This window comes from Pteropus alecto, unplaced genomic scaffold (assembly GCF_000325575.1).
Source record: "Pteropus alecto unplaced genomic scaffold, ASM32557v1 scaffold22, whole genome shotgun sequence".
Taxonomy (NCBI): domain Eukaryota; kingdom Metazoa; phylum Chordata; class Mammalia; order Chiroptera; family Pteropodidae; genus Pteropus; species Pteropus alecto.
The window spans coordinates 9,335,833-9,351,648 of NW_006434839.1; the positions used below are offsets into that span (position 1 = coordinate 9,335,833).

At 37.4% G+C, this 15,816-nt stretch overlaps 1 protein-coding gene and 1 pseudogene across 2 annotated transcripts in view; one reads left to right on the top strand and one right to left on the bottom strand.

Moving 5' to 3' along the window:
- Positions 1-447: 447 nt before the first annotated feature.
- Positions 448-7,384, bottom strand: LOC112478698 (annotated as a pseudogene).
- Positions 7,384-15,816, top strand: part of ZC3HC1 (zinc finger C3HC-type containing 1) — a 13,485-nt gene continuing 5,052 nt past the window's right edge. The window contains exons 1-5 of one of the 2 annotated variants that reach the window (XM_006910523.2): positions 7,384-7,609; positions 9,370-9,481; positions 10,785-10,935; positions 11,474-11,557; positions 14,876-15,003. In XM_006910523.2, coding sequence (XP_006910585.1) covers positions 7,464-7,609; positions 9,370-9,481; positions 10,785-10,935; positions 11,474-11,557; positions 14,876-15,003 — 621 coding nt within the window. In that variant the 5' untranslated portion in view covers positions 7,384-7,463. The remainder of the gene's footprint in view (positions 7,610-9,369; positions 9,482-10,784; positions 10,936-11,473; positions 11,558-14,875; positions 15,004-15,816) is intronic. The other variant, XM_025045945.1, reaches the window with a different exon arrangement.

The window sequence follows — 15,816 nt, forward strand, 5'->3', positions numbered from 1 at the left end:
AACTAAATTAAACAAGCAGCTTTAATAAAGAATCTAAACTGAGACATATTTTTTATACCTTGGTGATAGTTTGGCAAAGCAGCATCATTCATCAGAGTAAATTAATGTCACTAATAAATATTGTTTTGATTTTATGGTTATTTATAAGTTTATTATAATTTTATTTTTATAAGCACTATAAGGAGCTTATAAAGAATTTATGCATTTAAGTAACATTTTTCATAAATATAACTTGTCAACATTGAAGAGGAGGCTTTCTGTTTAAAACAGGATAAACAAAATTAAAAGGCGGAATGAACATCACTCAATTTTAAGAAACACTGTTCTACCAAATTTTCCTTCTTGCTTATGTTAAATTGGTTTTGTTACCTGAAGCCAATAAAATCCTAATTAATACCCTACCTCTAGAGTTATAATAGATGCAAACCATTAAGTATAATACAAATGTGAGATATTTACTAAGATATTTATTACATAAAATAGATTCTTAAGATATGCTTTTTATTCACTCAGCTGGGAGAGGTGAAATAATAATATATAAGTTGTAATAGTCCCAAGATTGGCCCAATAGCAATTTAGTAACTATACTATGTCTTTAATTTTTAAAATAACAAATACATCCTTATTGTGTAATCTACCATAAATAGAAGAATATATAGAAAAAGTAAAACTCTCCCCTTCACTCTCCTCCCAGCCGTAGTCCCCACTCCAAAAGACTGTTAACAGTTTGCTGTCTATCCTTCCAGATCTTTTTCTGTGTATTTACATACACATATGTGGATCCGTACAGGTATTCTATTTTAGTCTGTACATAAATGGGATTATACAAAGTATATTCTGTAGATGGCTTTTGCTCTTTTATACATTATGTCTTGGATATATTACTATTTTTTAACAGGGCTTCATTATTCTTTCTTTCCCTCCGAGAGAGGAAATGCCAGATGGCAGAATTTTATGGTTTTATTAACCAAAATACAATGTGCACACAAGCTGCCTGTCCATTTTCTTCGCTGCGCAGCCTGGCATCGAGATTGGTGACTCCGATGGCCAGCGGGGCTGCTCTTCCCGCAGAGGCTTTGCCGTTCCTTAAGGAGACAATGTGCAAAATCTCAGCACAGTAAGATTAGTTGCACATCAGCAGCACTTCAAGCTACTTCACATCGTGGACCAGGAACTTCCAAAGGCCACTGGGCGGCACGTGCTTTGTTTTCTTGTCACTCCCATAACCACGTTGGGCATGAAGATCCAGCCTCCAACCTTCTGCGCACCCTACTGTCAGCGCCTCTGGCTTTCCGCGCGTTACACTTAATTTTGACATATTGGCCTGACTGGTGCCGAATGAACTTCTTGGTCCTGTTTTTGATGATCTTGGGCTTCAGGAGGGGTCTGAGGGCAATAGTGATGCCGAATAGGAGATGGCTGCCACCTCCCAGAGGCAGCGCCGAGGACGTGAGCTTCATCATTCTTTTTAACGTGCAGCCATTTTTCTGTCATCTTCGGTGGAAACGTTGAATGAAGACCTCTCACCCCCAAGACAGCACATTGTCTTTTAGAATTTAAATTTACAAATATGGCCAAAACCAAAAAGGTGTTAAAGAAATCCAAAGACTCCAAATAAATTCGAGCGAAGTTGGAGTTGCCTTCAGCACCTGAACAATCTTTCACTTCAAAAAACAAAACAAAACAAAACAAAAGGAATAGGGTTTGGGAGGGAGGAATTTCTCTAAGTGTCAAGATCCGAGTGGATCTGGGTATACCCTTGTCCACCACACTGCATAGCAGGTTGAAAAAGCCCCACTGACTTTCATTTCCCCTGAGACTTCAAAGGACAATATTCTCGTTTCTCCATTCATATTTCACTGCTTACATCGAGGGTTATGAACCTCTGAACTGGTGAAGTCTATGGATACTTTTTCAGAAAAATATGTTGAGTGCATAAAATAAAATACATAGGATTATCTAGGCGACCAATTATAATAAAACATAGCTATCAAAACAGTAAAACAATTAACTTTGTGATGTAGTAATTCATGTACCTCTTATATTAAACACATTAACTAACAAGGTCAAGTGGGAGTTTCATAACTACTATAGTTTAAAATAAACTAGAAACAATATTTTAAGGTATTTGTAGTAACTACAATGGGATATGCAAATACCTATTTCTACTGGTGACAAAGTCACAGTATAATTATACCACTGTGGTTGTTGCCTACCTAAATAATGGAAATGCTAAATTTCAGTTAGAGGATGGTGAAATAATGGTACTTTATGCCTTACCTATACTTGTTTCCTTGGTGTATTACTTTGCTAAGGCTGCCATAACAAAATACCATATACTGGGTGGTTCAAACAAAAGAAATTTATTTTCTCACAGTTCTGAAGGCCAGAAGTCCAAGATGAAGCTAACGGCAAGGTTGGTTCCTTCTGGAGGAGCTGAGGGAGACTCCGTTCCGTGCTCATTTCTTGACTTCCGGTGGCTTCTGGCAATCCTTGGCATTCCTTGGCTTGCAGCTGCATTGTTCCAGTCTCATCACAGGATGCTCTCTCTGTGCATCTCTGTGTCCAAATTTCCCTCTTCCTAAAAGGCCACCAGTCATGTGGGCTTTAGGACCTGCCCACATCCAATATGACTTCATCTTAATTATATCTGCAAAGACCCCATTTCCAAATAAGATCACATTCATAGGCTCTAGGTAGACATAAACTTCAGGAGGACACTATTCAAGCCAAGTTCCCAGACCCCCTGGTTTAAGTGGAATTAGTACTAAGTCCAAAAGAGAGAAATGATAAAATGCTAATGGTTATTGTGTTGAAGAGTGAAGTTATGGATTTTTTCTTATGCTTATTTTCAGGATGTTCTAAAATATAATTATATTTAAGAATAAAAAATTAATAAAGAAATGATGATATGCTGTTGATTTTAAGCACTGGCAACATTTTAGATAATAATTTCCCTTTAATTTAGCCTTCGATGATTTCATCAGCACGAAAGCAAAGAGATCTGGTCAAGTAAAACAGGTCAGGCTACTGGTTTTATACATCTGTGAAGTTGCAGATTAACCTGAATAATCTCTGCCAAAGAAAAATGTAGAGTCATGCTTAGCTCTTTTAGTAAAAGAGGAACGTGATCAAAAAGTCTCATAGACGTAAGGCATCGTTGGATAAATACAAACTACAAATGCAATTTAACAATGAAATTTAAAAACAGTAGTCAACATACCTGATTAAAAAGAGGTTAAGAACCCATATATTTATGGGCAATGAATATCTAACAAGACTGTCAAGCACATTCAATGGAGAAAGAATAGTCTCTTCAACAAATGGTGCTGGGTCAACTAGATTTCCACATAGAAAAAAATCAAGTTGGAGCCCTACCTCAGACCATATATAAAAATTAACCCTAAATGGATCAATGACCTAAATATAAGTGCTAAGACCATAAAATTATTAAAAGAAAACATAAAAGTGAATCTTAAAGATCTTGGATTTGGCAATAGAACCTTAGATATGACACCAAAAGCATGGGCAAGAAAAGACAAGACAAATTGGATTTCACCAAAATTAAAAACATTTATGCATCTAAGGACATTATCAAGGAAGTGAAAAGGCAACCAACAGAATAGGAGAACATGTTTGCAAAATATTTGAGAGTTTCTCAAAATGTTAAACATAGAGTTACCAGGTGACTCAGAAATTTTGCACCTTGATATATGCCCAAGACAACTGAAAACACGTCCACACAAAAAAATTGTATACAAATATTCATAGCAGCATCATTCATAATAGCCCAAAAGTGTAAATAACCCAAATGTCCATCAATGAATACATAGAAAAACAAAACATGGTACAGCCATACAAAAATGAAATACTAATACATGCTACAACATGAATAAACCTCGAAAACATTATGCTAAGTGATAGAAGCCAGATGTAAAAAGCCACATATTTTATGACTCCACTTAAATGAAGTAACCAGAATAGGCAAATCCATTGTGACCAAAAATAGGTAAGTGGTTGCCAGGGGCTGAGGGAAGGGAAGAATGAAGAACAACTGCTAATGGCGTAATGAAAAGTTTTGGGATTAGATAGTGGTGATGGTTGCACAACTCCGTGAATACAATATAAAACCACTTCATTAAAGGGTGAAATTTGTTTTGAAAGTTACATATCAATAAAAAATAGCTCATGAGAAATCAAAATGTTTGATTAATGTGTACCCATTTAAAAACCTATTGTCAAGTTTTAAAGACATTAAATTTTCCCTAAAAATACAAATTTTGCTGTTTGACACATTTTTCTACTTCATGAAAGAATTATACTAGTGAACATAGTATGTTTGACTCATTCTTAAGAGAGGTCCTACGTAGCACAAAAAGTTTATATACATCAATTTTTTGTATATCTCACATTAAAGAAAAACACATTTAATAAAGACAATGACGGTTGGAGCTAATAGCAGAGCTGTCTGCTTCTCTGGGATAAACAAAACGGATAAGCTGACCCTGAGAGGGAGATTAGCATGCCAGAGGGTTTGGGGGAGAGCACCTGGGATCAACTTCATGGGAAGAAGAGGAGGAAGCAGGAGTGGGAAGGAAGAGAAGCTGGACTGTGATGATGAAGTCTCAAGGTTGGCCCCAGAGGTCCCTACAGAAAACTAAAGCTGGACAGCCCTTTAGCATTGTCCTGAGTTGGAGCAAAAGGCCTGGGCCTTTTATATCTCCATCTTGATTCATCCCTGGATGCAGGATGCTCTGGGGAAGGTAAACGGCTGCCTTCAGTCAAGTAACTCCAAAAAGGGCTGATAGCTGAGGGCTTCCTGCTGGTGGTACTCCCAGTGGCTGTGGGAATTAGTTCTTCATTCCTGAAGGGGGACCTAGGTGGTGCATCACTGCCTCCACCACCTACACTAAAATGCTTAGGAAGAAAACTAGCACTTACCAAGATTCTACTATGCACCAACCACTTTCCTAGACATTTTCCCATTTAATTTCATAATCAGAAGTTTCTCGACCCCAAGGCCACATAGTTAGTGATAGATGTGGGAGGAATGGCCATCTCTTTCCTCCCCATCACATTTGCCAAGTGACTCTTTGAAAATAAGAAATTTCAGAAGTATTTATTGACTCATGTCTTAAAACTGACATCTTCTGAACATCTGCTATGTGCCACACACTGGGAAATTATAGAAAAGAGACAAAATGTCTTTCACACACAAACATACGCACAAATATATACATATGTATGTAAATATGTAAACATATAATGGATGCACACATACATAGATGTATACGTACATAGTTGTTCAGGCCAAAATCAGAGCATCCTGCTTAAAACCTATTCTCTTGCCTGCTATATGTAACCCATTATCAAGTCCTGTTGTTTTTAGCTCTAAAATGTATCTTGAATTTTCCAGCGTCCAGCTATCTCCACCCCAATCTTAGCTCATCATCATCTTCTGCAGGGGCTTCTTTAGCAACCTCCTAATGGTCACTCTATGTCCTGTCTAGGCTCTAATCCACTCCACATAGTCTTCAGGGTGATTTTTCCCAAAATGCATAATTATTCATGTTACTGTGCTGCTTAAGGTGTTTCAATGGCTGTCTTTGTCTTTCAGGATAAAGTCTAAATTCTTTAGAAGGTTTACATACATTTATTTAAAAACTATTTATTGTCTGCTTTGTCCCAGGCACTATTGTAGACACTGGGGATACGGCAATGAAAAAAGACAAAGCTCTTACTCTTGTGAAGATTATACTCTAATGGGGACAGAGAGAAAAATAAACGTAATAAGAGAAGCATATATTATTCTACAAAAAGATAAGCACTATAGAGAACAACAAAGCAGAGTAAGTGGAAGGAGAATCTTTGAGTCTGTGTGGGAAGAGGGGGAGCTGCAAGTTAATATAGAATGGTCAGGGTAAGTCTCACAGAGGAGGTGACATTTGAACAAAGAAGTCACAAAAAACTGAAGGATGTGAGGGAACGAGCCATAGGGGGTACGGAAAGCCTTCCAGGCAGGGGGGGAGGGGGGGACGGAGAGTGCAAATGGTGAACTTTGAGAGGTCTAAGTGTGTTGTGGGGGGCTGTGCATCCTAAGATGTTTAACAGCATCACTGGCCACCCCAGTTTTAACAACCAAAAATGTCTCTAGAAATTGTTACAAAGCAAGAAAGATTCAAGGAAATTGAGAAGATATTTAAGAGAATATATTATTTTTAGCTTATTTCATTTATTATGATGTTATCAAACATCTCAATAGTAAAAAGACTATAATGAACCTCCGCGAGTCTATCACCCAAATCCAACAATTAAAAACATTTTGCAATCTTCTTTCATCTATTCCTCCCCATATTTTCTTTTCCTTGAGCATTTTAAAGCAAATCTGAGACATCAAACTGGTTCACCCATAAATACTTCAAGATGTATCTAAGGGCTTTAAAAAACCATAATCACAATGCCATTATCATTTATAACAAAACTAACAACTCTTTAATGTTAACTAATTCTCAATCCATATTCAAATTTTGAAAAGGAAAGATGATAATGACCGGCGATAAACTTAAGCTGGCTAAGGACAGTGGAAACGTGGTTAGATCATTAGGTTAAAGATCCTGGTGGGTGAGGAGTTCATAGCTGGAAGGGTGATCCCACTTTCATCTTTGCTCACTGCTCAGTCACAAGTCTTTTTCAGTTTATAATGAGACAAACTCCTTCCAATCTGGGATGTTGTAAGATTCTGGGCAGATCTCTTTCCCACGATCTTATCCGTTTTAGCTCCAGCACCAGACAGTATCAGTAGAATATGCAGACTAAATTAGGTCCTCCTTTTAGACCCTTTGTACTTCTTTGGAGCACTTACAATCATAATTTCAAAACTATAGGAAAACGCATTTGTTTGATGTCTAAGTCCTCTAAAAACTACGTCTCCTTTGTTCACTGCTGTCATTGCTAGCCCCTAGGGCAGCGTCAGGACACAATAAATATTTGTTGGACAAAGGAGTGTTCAATAATGTCAATGCCACACACTTCTAAACCCACCCGCAACAAGGTTTCTAAGGATTCATATTATTTACTCTCAAGCGACAGGTGCCAATTCCTCACTTGTAAAAAAGATATAATTTAGGAGGGCCATATAAGTTAATTACTTGAAGACTAAATTGGGCCCCTCGTCCCTGCTGAATTTGGAGAGACAGCGCTCTGAAAACCTTTATCAACCCAAATATGCTCGTGTATAAAGGAAACCATTAATTTAGGTTTAATCCTAAACACCTGAGCCCTCCCGTGGTGGTTTACCTTGTTCTACAATAGCCAAGAAGGGGTGGGCCCCGAGTTCAGATTGGGCGTGCAGACTGCGTGAGCAAACGCGCGGGTCTCTGCCTGCGGAGGAGGATCTTAACCGCCCAGAACGGAAGTTCCTGAGCCTTCAAACCCGCGGGGAAGCAACTCGGCAACGGACCAACATGGCGGCGTCCAGTGAGGGACCTGCGTTTGCCGCGGGGGTTGAAAAGAATTGGGGTGCCGTTTCTCGCTCCCCAGAAGCGACTCCACAGAAAATCCGTCAGCTTATAGATGAGGGGATTGCTCCGGAAGAGGGAGGCGCTGAAGCGTGAGTTCGCGAGTCTACCCTGGGTCCGGCACCGGCAAACTGGGAACGCAGGCCTGTAGGGGATCCCCTGGGTCGGCGACTCGGGTGATAAGGATGGCTTTGTCCTGGGATCTGAAAGAGTCTGGGGTTACTACGCTTAGTCGGCCTTAATTTCCTTGGGCTGTACTGGATTTCGTATCAATGGGCGGAATTTTGCCATAAGTCAGATTTTGGCTGGGAAGGAAAAAAATAGCACCTCTAACTATGCGCACCTGACTGACCTCTTAGTTGGGCTTCTTAATATTTTCTGAGCCCTAGACACCTTTGGCGGCCTGGTAAAGCTCATGGACCCCTTCTCAGAATAATATTTTTAAATGTATAAAGTAAATTAGGTAGGAATACGGTTATCAAGATAGTAAGAAAAAGTGATTCAGTAACATGCTTCTTTATTAAAGTTAAATAAGATCTAGTCATAGATCTATTAGCTACCATAATTTTGAAGTAGTGATAAGCATACACGGTATTTCAAAACATGTGTAACAACTATAATGCGCTGACAAAATATCTGTAATTTCCATTGGTGACAAATTCACAGGTACTGCTGATGCTAATATGGTTTTATTTATTACCCATAATTGAAGGAAATGCTAAATTTCAGTTAGAGGTTAGTAAAATGTCTTTTTTTGCCATCTCAGTGTATGAATCCTCTGAATTTTTCCAAGAATTACACCTCGCTGAGGCTCTCTATAACTCTTTGAGAGAGACTAACACAAATTTCTTTTGGGTTGTAATAGTTGTATTCCTGTTTCCAGGCACTATTGAAATGCCTTTCACTGAAAACAAGACAATTGTTTTTTCTGTTTTTTTCTCTTTGAATTTTTTCATGAAATTACCTAAAGATCTTTACTTTAATTAGAATTTTCAAATTATGACTTCTTTGGGGGAGGAGTGGGTATCAAGGGTTGATCCAGGTAGAACTATCAAGGTTGTTTATTCTGCTTTTAAAAGAATTACATTTCTAAGATGGTTCATATTAAATAATGCATAGAAGCTGAAGTCATATTTTGTGTTTACTAAAGTTAGGCAAAATATTGTTGGTAAGCAGTGAGTGAACTAGAGGAACAGTTTGCCCATGTAGGTTCAGTAGAGTACTGTGGAGATAGAAGTTGCTTGTAACTTAGGTATGGCCAAACTGTAAAGAGATTTGAATGCCAGACTGAAGAGTTTGGTTTCTATTTAGTAAGCACAGTTGTCCCTCAGTACCCGAGGGGGATTGGTTCCAGGATCATGTTCAGACATCAAAGTCCTTGCTTAGGTCTCTTACATAAAATGAGGTAGTATTTGCGTATGACTTATCTTCCTATATACTTTAAATCATCTCTAGAATTCTTGTAATAGCAAATACAATGTAAACAGTTGTTATACTGAATTCTTCAAGGAATAATGACAAAAAAAGTCTACATGTTCAGTATTGTGGCAACCATCATAGGCCTAACTACATAGTTCATGCCAGCAAAAACATAACATTTTTCCTCCCGAATATTTTATATCCGCAATTCGTTGACTCCATGGATGCAGAACCCATGGATACAGGGGGTCGACTGTATCGTGAACATTGAAAATGTTAAGCAGAGGCATAACATGACAAAAATGATTTTTAGAAGGGTTAAAATCCAGTGTGATGTGATTGATGACATGAAGGGCAGAGAAGCTGGATACAAAGTGTTGAGGCAGAGTGATGCCATGAAAGGATTACTAACAGCTCTGCCACTTTATTTTAGGAAGGACACATCTTCCACATTCCAGTCAGTTAATGGATCACCCCAAGCAGAACAACTTCCATTGGAATCTACAAGCAAAGAAGCCTTCTTCAGTAGAGTGGAAACATTTTCTATATCCTTTTTTAGTTCTTGGCACTCAAACTTAATGTTTTTTGAGACTATACTACACTTCCTGTCTCTTTCTAGATTTTCCTCTGTATATCAGTTATCTATTACTGTAGTTATTACTTACCCTAAAACTTAATGACCTAAAAACAAGAATCATGTATCTCACAGTTCTTGTGCATCTGGAATCCAGCTACAACTTAACTGAGTTCTCTGGCTCAGGGTCTCTCACAGGCTGCAAATAAGATGTGGGCTGGGACTGCACTCATCTTGGAAGGATCCACTTCCAAGGTCACGTGGTTGTTGGCAGGATTCATTTCCTTGTGGCTGTTGGATTGAGGGTTTCAGTTCTGTACTGACCGTTGGCTAGAGCCCTCCCTATGTTACTTGCTACATGGGCTTCTCCACTGAGATAGTTCACAACATGGCAGCTAGCTTCCCCTCAGAGTGAATAAGCAAAACAGAACCAGACAGAAGCTAACCTCTTTGTAACCTAATCTCAGAAGTGACATCCATCACTTTCGCCATTTCCTGTTCACTAGAATGATTTTTTTTTCCTAATTTAAAACAATTGTAGACTTACAGAAAGGTCACAAAGGTTACAAAGAACTTTCTGAGTACTCGAAAGTTGCCAAAGTGATACCTCATTATCCCCAGATATATCCTCCAAACAAGGACTTTCTCCTATTTAACCATAATGTAACCATCAAAATCAGGGAATTCACATAAGAAATTACTACTTTCTAACTTTCAGACCCCAATTATGTCAAGATGCTCTTGATGCTTTCAGCCTATTTAAAACACAGATTACACACACACATTAGTACATAACAATCAAATTTTGGGCAGAAGGGATAATGAATATTTTTATTATTCTTTGGAAGGTAAAAAGTAGATGTGGTACAATAGGAGAACATAGATGAGTGGTGGAAAATATTTCTGCTTATCTGGCTTTCACCATGCCTTATTACTTAGGCATTCCGCTAATGTTTTTAAATCCCTAGTGTTTCATCTTAGGTGGATGTGAATAGCTTCTATATGCCATTCCACACCAATATTGAAACATATAAAATACATAGGACATACTAGAGAAAAAGTTTATAACTTTTTCCCTCTGCTTATTACTCAGATGACCTTCATCATTTTGTGATATGTCTGTGCTTTAAACCTAGTTTTAACACTTTTTCTTCTTGCTTCCCCCCTCAGTTTAATGTGTTTATTCCTATATGCATAAAGAATGAGTACAAGCTTTAATTTCTGACTTAATCATTTTAACATACTTGCAGTGTTGTTTTTCTTAACATGAATACTCTTTGAAATGGGCAGGTAAGCCGCCCGAGCTGTCTCCACTTGTCTGTGCAAAATATGGCTGGGTCACAGTTGAGTGTGATATGCTCAAGTGCTCCAGCTGTCAAGCTTTTCTCTGTGCCAGTTTACATTCAGCTTTTGATTTTGACAGGTGTAAGTATAAAGTGTAAATTATATTTTTCTCCATATTCAAAGATTACTAGTTTTTCTAAAAAGACCACTTATTTGATCAAAAATGTGTACTACTATATATAACAAGGTGAACTTGTGATTGTCTTCACCCTAATTATTAGCTTTAGTCATTGCCTTTTTAAAAAACCTAAGCTACTTTAGAGTGAACCTGACTTCATGTGCTCTGGGAAATTAACAGTCTGTTTATTTACTTTATGGTTCCAAAATTTACACTTAGGCAAAGAGAGAGCTTTAGTGAGAGCTCACACTTCGGAATGCCCTTTTTATAGGATGCATAGTACCCTCCTGGTTATTGATCTTAGGACCTTGATTTAGAACTTGTTATGTAGGAAATATTAAGATGATGCAATTGCTAATATTTTTATGTATTTTTTAAATTCTCTTAGTTTTTTTTTATTTTTTTATTTTTAGTTGTATCTATACTCTTAAAGGCTCTTTGCCTTTGGATTTTGCATCTATATAGTCTTTTTTAAGGCATTGCTACCTTTGTGGGTTTCAGATAAGGAACGATGTGCCGAGCTGAAGAAAGCCTTGTGTACTGCCCACGAGAAGTTCTGTTTCTGGCCAGACAGCCCCTCTCCAGGTACTCATTTCCGAGATTTCTCATTTATCCTCTCTTCTTGGTCATTGCATTTCTAATGTTTATTTCTTTGTGAAAGTCTAATCTTTGAGGTTCTTGTATTTCCTTTCTATTTGTGCTTTTCAAGAAGAATTGACTGGCATTCATTCACGTTATGTTACTGCTTAACTTTATTAAGTTCATTTGACATGCCAGAGGGTTAGCCTTGCATGCATTATCCCATTTAATCCTCACTGGAGCCCTGGGAGGTAAACATTATCAACCTAATTTTGCGGGGTGAGGAAACTAAGAATCAGAAGTCTTAAAAACAACTAGTGAGGAGCCATAACTAGGGTTTTATCTGATTTCAAACTCTCTGCTTTTTCTATCATAGCAGGCAGCCCCGTGTTCTACTCTAGCTTCCTTTGGTGCAATAATGGCACTAGTAGCAGTTAAACGGTTGCTAAAGAGTCACGGAACCTCAAATAACAGTAATTACAGATCTGCAGTTTATTACAGTAAAACGACACACTATAACAACATCTGAGTAAAGGTGTCATCGCAGTCAAAGACTGCCCCACAGTGGTCTGCATCAGCCAGGCTGTACAGGGCACTCTCTTGAATCAAGAACCATTGATGTGTGCATGAAACGCTGTAGAACAAGGGAGCCGAAAATGTAGTCTCAAGTGGGATCTTTTTATATTTTGCTGGTCACATAGGGATATTCCTGCTCTGTAACCAGCCTCAGCAGCAGAGTCCTCTGCGAGGCTCACTAAGACCAGGCACAGAGCTCTTGGGGCTCATGGTTACAAAGCAACATTATCATTCCATATGTTTCATGCTTGACCCCAGATCAGTGCCATGCAGGTATATTTTTTCAGTAGGACAGCTCAGGCTAATTCCAGGGTCACTGATGCCCTGGAATATTCCATGAATGACCACTAAGAGGAAAAATTGGGTTGAAAGTGACCACAGAGTGCCATCTACTAATAAATGTAAAGGTGATAGGAAAGAGATTATTAAGAAATAACATTTTTAAAGTGAAAATGACTGTATAACAGGATTTCCTACAGTCGGCTGAGCTATTTCATTGTGTAGTACAACAAAACTCAGTCCTATGAGGATATGAATTCATCTAGGGCCAGTGTGCTCAGCCTAAGTTTTTAAGAGTCTGCCTAGAGCTTCGTCGGTGGTTCTTAACACCACTTTCTTGACTCCGTTCATAACTGCAGCTACCACCTACTTGGAAACCTCCAACTCCTATCCAGATCTTTCTTTGGACCTTAATTTATATTTCGAACTACCTTCTACACATTTCTACTTAATATCTTGCAGGTACCTAGAACTCAACACAAAGAAAATGGAATTCTCCATCTGATACTTAAAACTTGTTTCTCTAACATTTTCTCCTTCTTGGTAAATAGTGCTGACCTCCTCCAGTTATCCTAGCCAGAAACCTGGAAGTCAGCTTAGAAGTCAACTATTATCACTCAGGTTCTATATCTTTCTGCTTTTTAAATAGATCAAATATGGCCTTCCAGTTATACTGTCCTTTGGTTTGGTTCTTTAACATTCAAGAGATTTGTGTGGAGAAAGGAACACTCACAAGTACTTATTAAATTTATTAAGCGTGCCTAATAAATACAATTCGAAGGTAATATTTTTCTAACATTAACCAATAATTACAAACTAAATTAAATCCCATTAAACATTTTAAATTACAATTACTAATTTACTACAACTAATTGTTTTGGCCAAATACTAAAATATACAAAATCTTCACATGTTAATTATAAAACATATTTAAACTTATGTTAAAACATTTTCATGAGTTTAATTTCTTCTCTGTGTACTCTTTTACCTGCATAAGTTTTTACTAGTACTTTCTTAAGAGTGTGGCAATTAGGCCAAACTCCAAATTAGAAGATAATCAGAAAGGTGTTGGAACCTAATTTCTTCCAGGTTATGTCAAACTTGAGCCACTGGTCATCAGAACATAATTTTTTATCGTTAAACCTCACTTTGTTTTTTAAAGTCCATATCTTTCCCATTGATTTTAGATTTTTTTTTCTTTTTTTCTTTTCTTTTTTTTTTTTTTAGGTGAGGCAACCCTTGGTTGACCTCACAGATTGCAAAGACCTTGTCAGCTTACAATCCCTTATTTTTTATTTTATTTATTTTTCACGCCTACAGCACCTGGTCTTCCTAGGTGGTCTCCATCCAAGTACTAACCAAGCCTGACCCTGCTTAGCTTCCGAGATCAGATGGGGATTTTAGATTTTTATAACCCAACTTTTCTTGTATAATGGTGCATCTTTTTAAATTGGTGAAGTGTTTTGACATATTTGGTTGCTTGCAACAACTTTAAATAGTTTGATAATATTTAATGATATTACAGGCCAAAGTCTAGTTGCTAATGATAAAATAAGTGGTAGATAAAAGTGCTGCTGTTACTGCTTTCAGGCCCCTTTCAATAACAAAAGTGGGAAAAATTTTTTAAGCAGCCTTATTGAGGTATAATTGACACAAAAATGCACATATTTAGGTATACAATGTCATAAGTTTTGACATATTTGTACACGTGAAGCCATATTTGTACTACATTTCTATTTAATATCATGAGTTTATATTCATTTTCTCTATTTAATGCTGTATATTATTCCACTCAATTTTTTTAAGGAGGTTTCATTGATAACTGAGTTTTGCGTGATCGATGCACCTAATCTCCGTCGTCATTCCGCTGGTGTTTTACAGAGATTATTACTTTATATCTCTTTAACGTCTGCCAAGCTTATTTCTTTGCAAGAAAGACTGACGCCTTACAGTCTCTACTCCAAACTGATGCATGTTATCTAGAATATCACTTTTCTGCTTAAAAAAATTTTTTTCTAGCAGTTTCTCATCACATACATTAATAAAGTCATGGCCTGGCCGCTGCCTACACTTTGACTTGCTCTCCTGCCACTCCCTTTCCTGTGTCCCAGTCCTGTGAAACTAGAATTCCCCAAATGCACCATCCTGTGAGTCTTTGCTTTGACACTGTTTTTGATCTTTCAAATTCAGCTAAGACCTGACTGCTTCTGAGAAACCTTCCCTGAGACTCAGCTTTTTAAACATAATCACAAAAGTATCATCAAAGCCCCATCAAAAAGTCAGTAATTTCTTACTAGCATCAAATGTCTTATCAATTGCACATATCCCCTGTTGATTTAATACTTTTTTATTTAACAATTTACGCCAATATAATCTTCCAGTTTTACGCCAATATAATCTTCCGGTTTTACGACAATATAATCTTCCAGTTTTACGCCAATATAATCTTCCAGTTTATTTTTTCCACAGATCGATTTGGGATGTTACCCTTGGATGAGCCTGCTGTTCTCATTAGCGAATTCCTAGATCGTTTTCAAAGCCTTTGTCACTTGGACCTCCAGCTTCCTTCCCTGAAGCCAGAGGACTTGAAAATTATGGTGAGTTTTTTTGACTAGCTCCTGTTATCACCAGCATTTGTATATGAAACATTTAATGACAAGAGGATGCAGATTGCTATGAAGAGAACTACTAGTTTGTCTCTCAACTGACCTTTTTCAGTTTCTGCCAGAAAGGTGACTGTTGAGGGTTTAATTTAAGGAAATGCATTGCAGTTAAACTTTCAGATATAATTCTCTAAATGGTATAAGTTCAATTTTATCCTGATTTGTTATTTAAATATTTCACAGAAAATACTAAAATGTCACTTCATGTGGTTTATTGCATACCATTTCCCAAAGAAGTGCTAGAGGTGAGAGTTATAAACTCCCTCTTCTTTTATGAATAGAAATTTTGAAATGCTCTGGCCCATCTGTACTTTGAGTGTTGACTGTCCCATTTCATCACCTAATAGGTACTTGTGAAAACAAGCTTTACTGTGTGAAATACAAGCTGTTATTTTGCTGCTTCAGGCCGAGAGGCAGTTATGGGTTTTAGCACCAAACTATTAACCTCTGATGCTTGTTATAAATTTCACCCTGTCCCTAGCCAAGGCAACTTTTTTTCACCCTTTCTTAGTTCTTTAATATTCTTAGATCAAAAATAAAGACTCTGGCAGGCTCTATTGTTTAATTAAAAAGTGAATTCAATGTCAGGCCAAGATATAAACAATAAACTATTTTCATTATTTGGGTTTGAAGTTTACAATTTCAGAGAAAGTCTGCAATTGGTAAATTGAAAACAAGTTAGTACTAAGAAAAGGTATGGTAATTCCAGGAAAACTGCTACCTCTCTCAGTCAGCAGATCCAGGGCA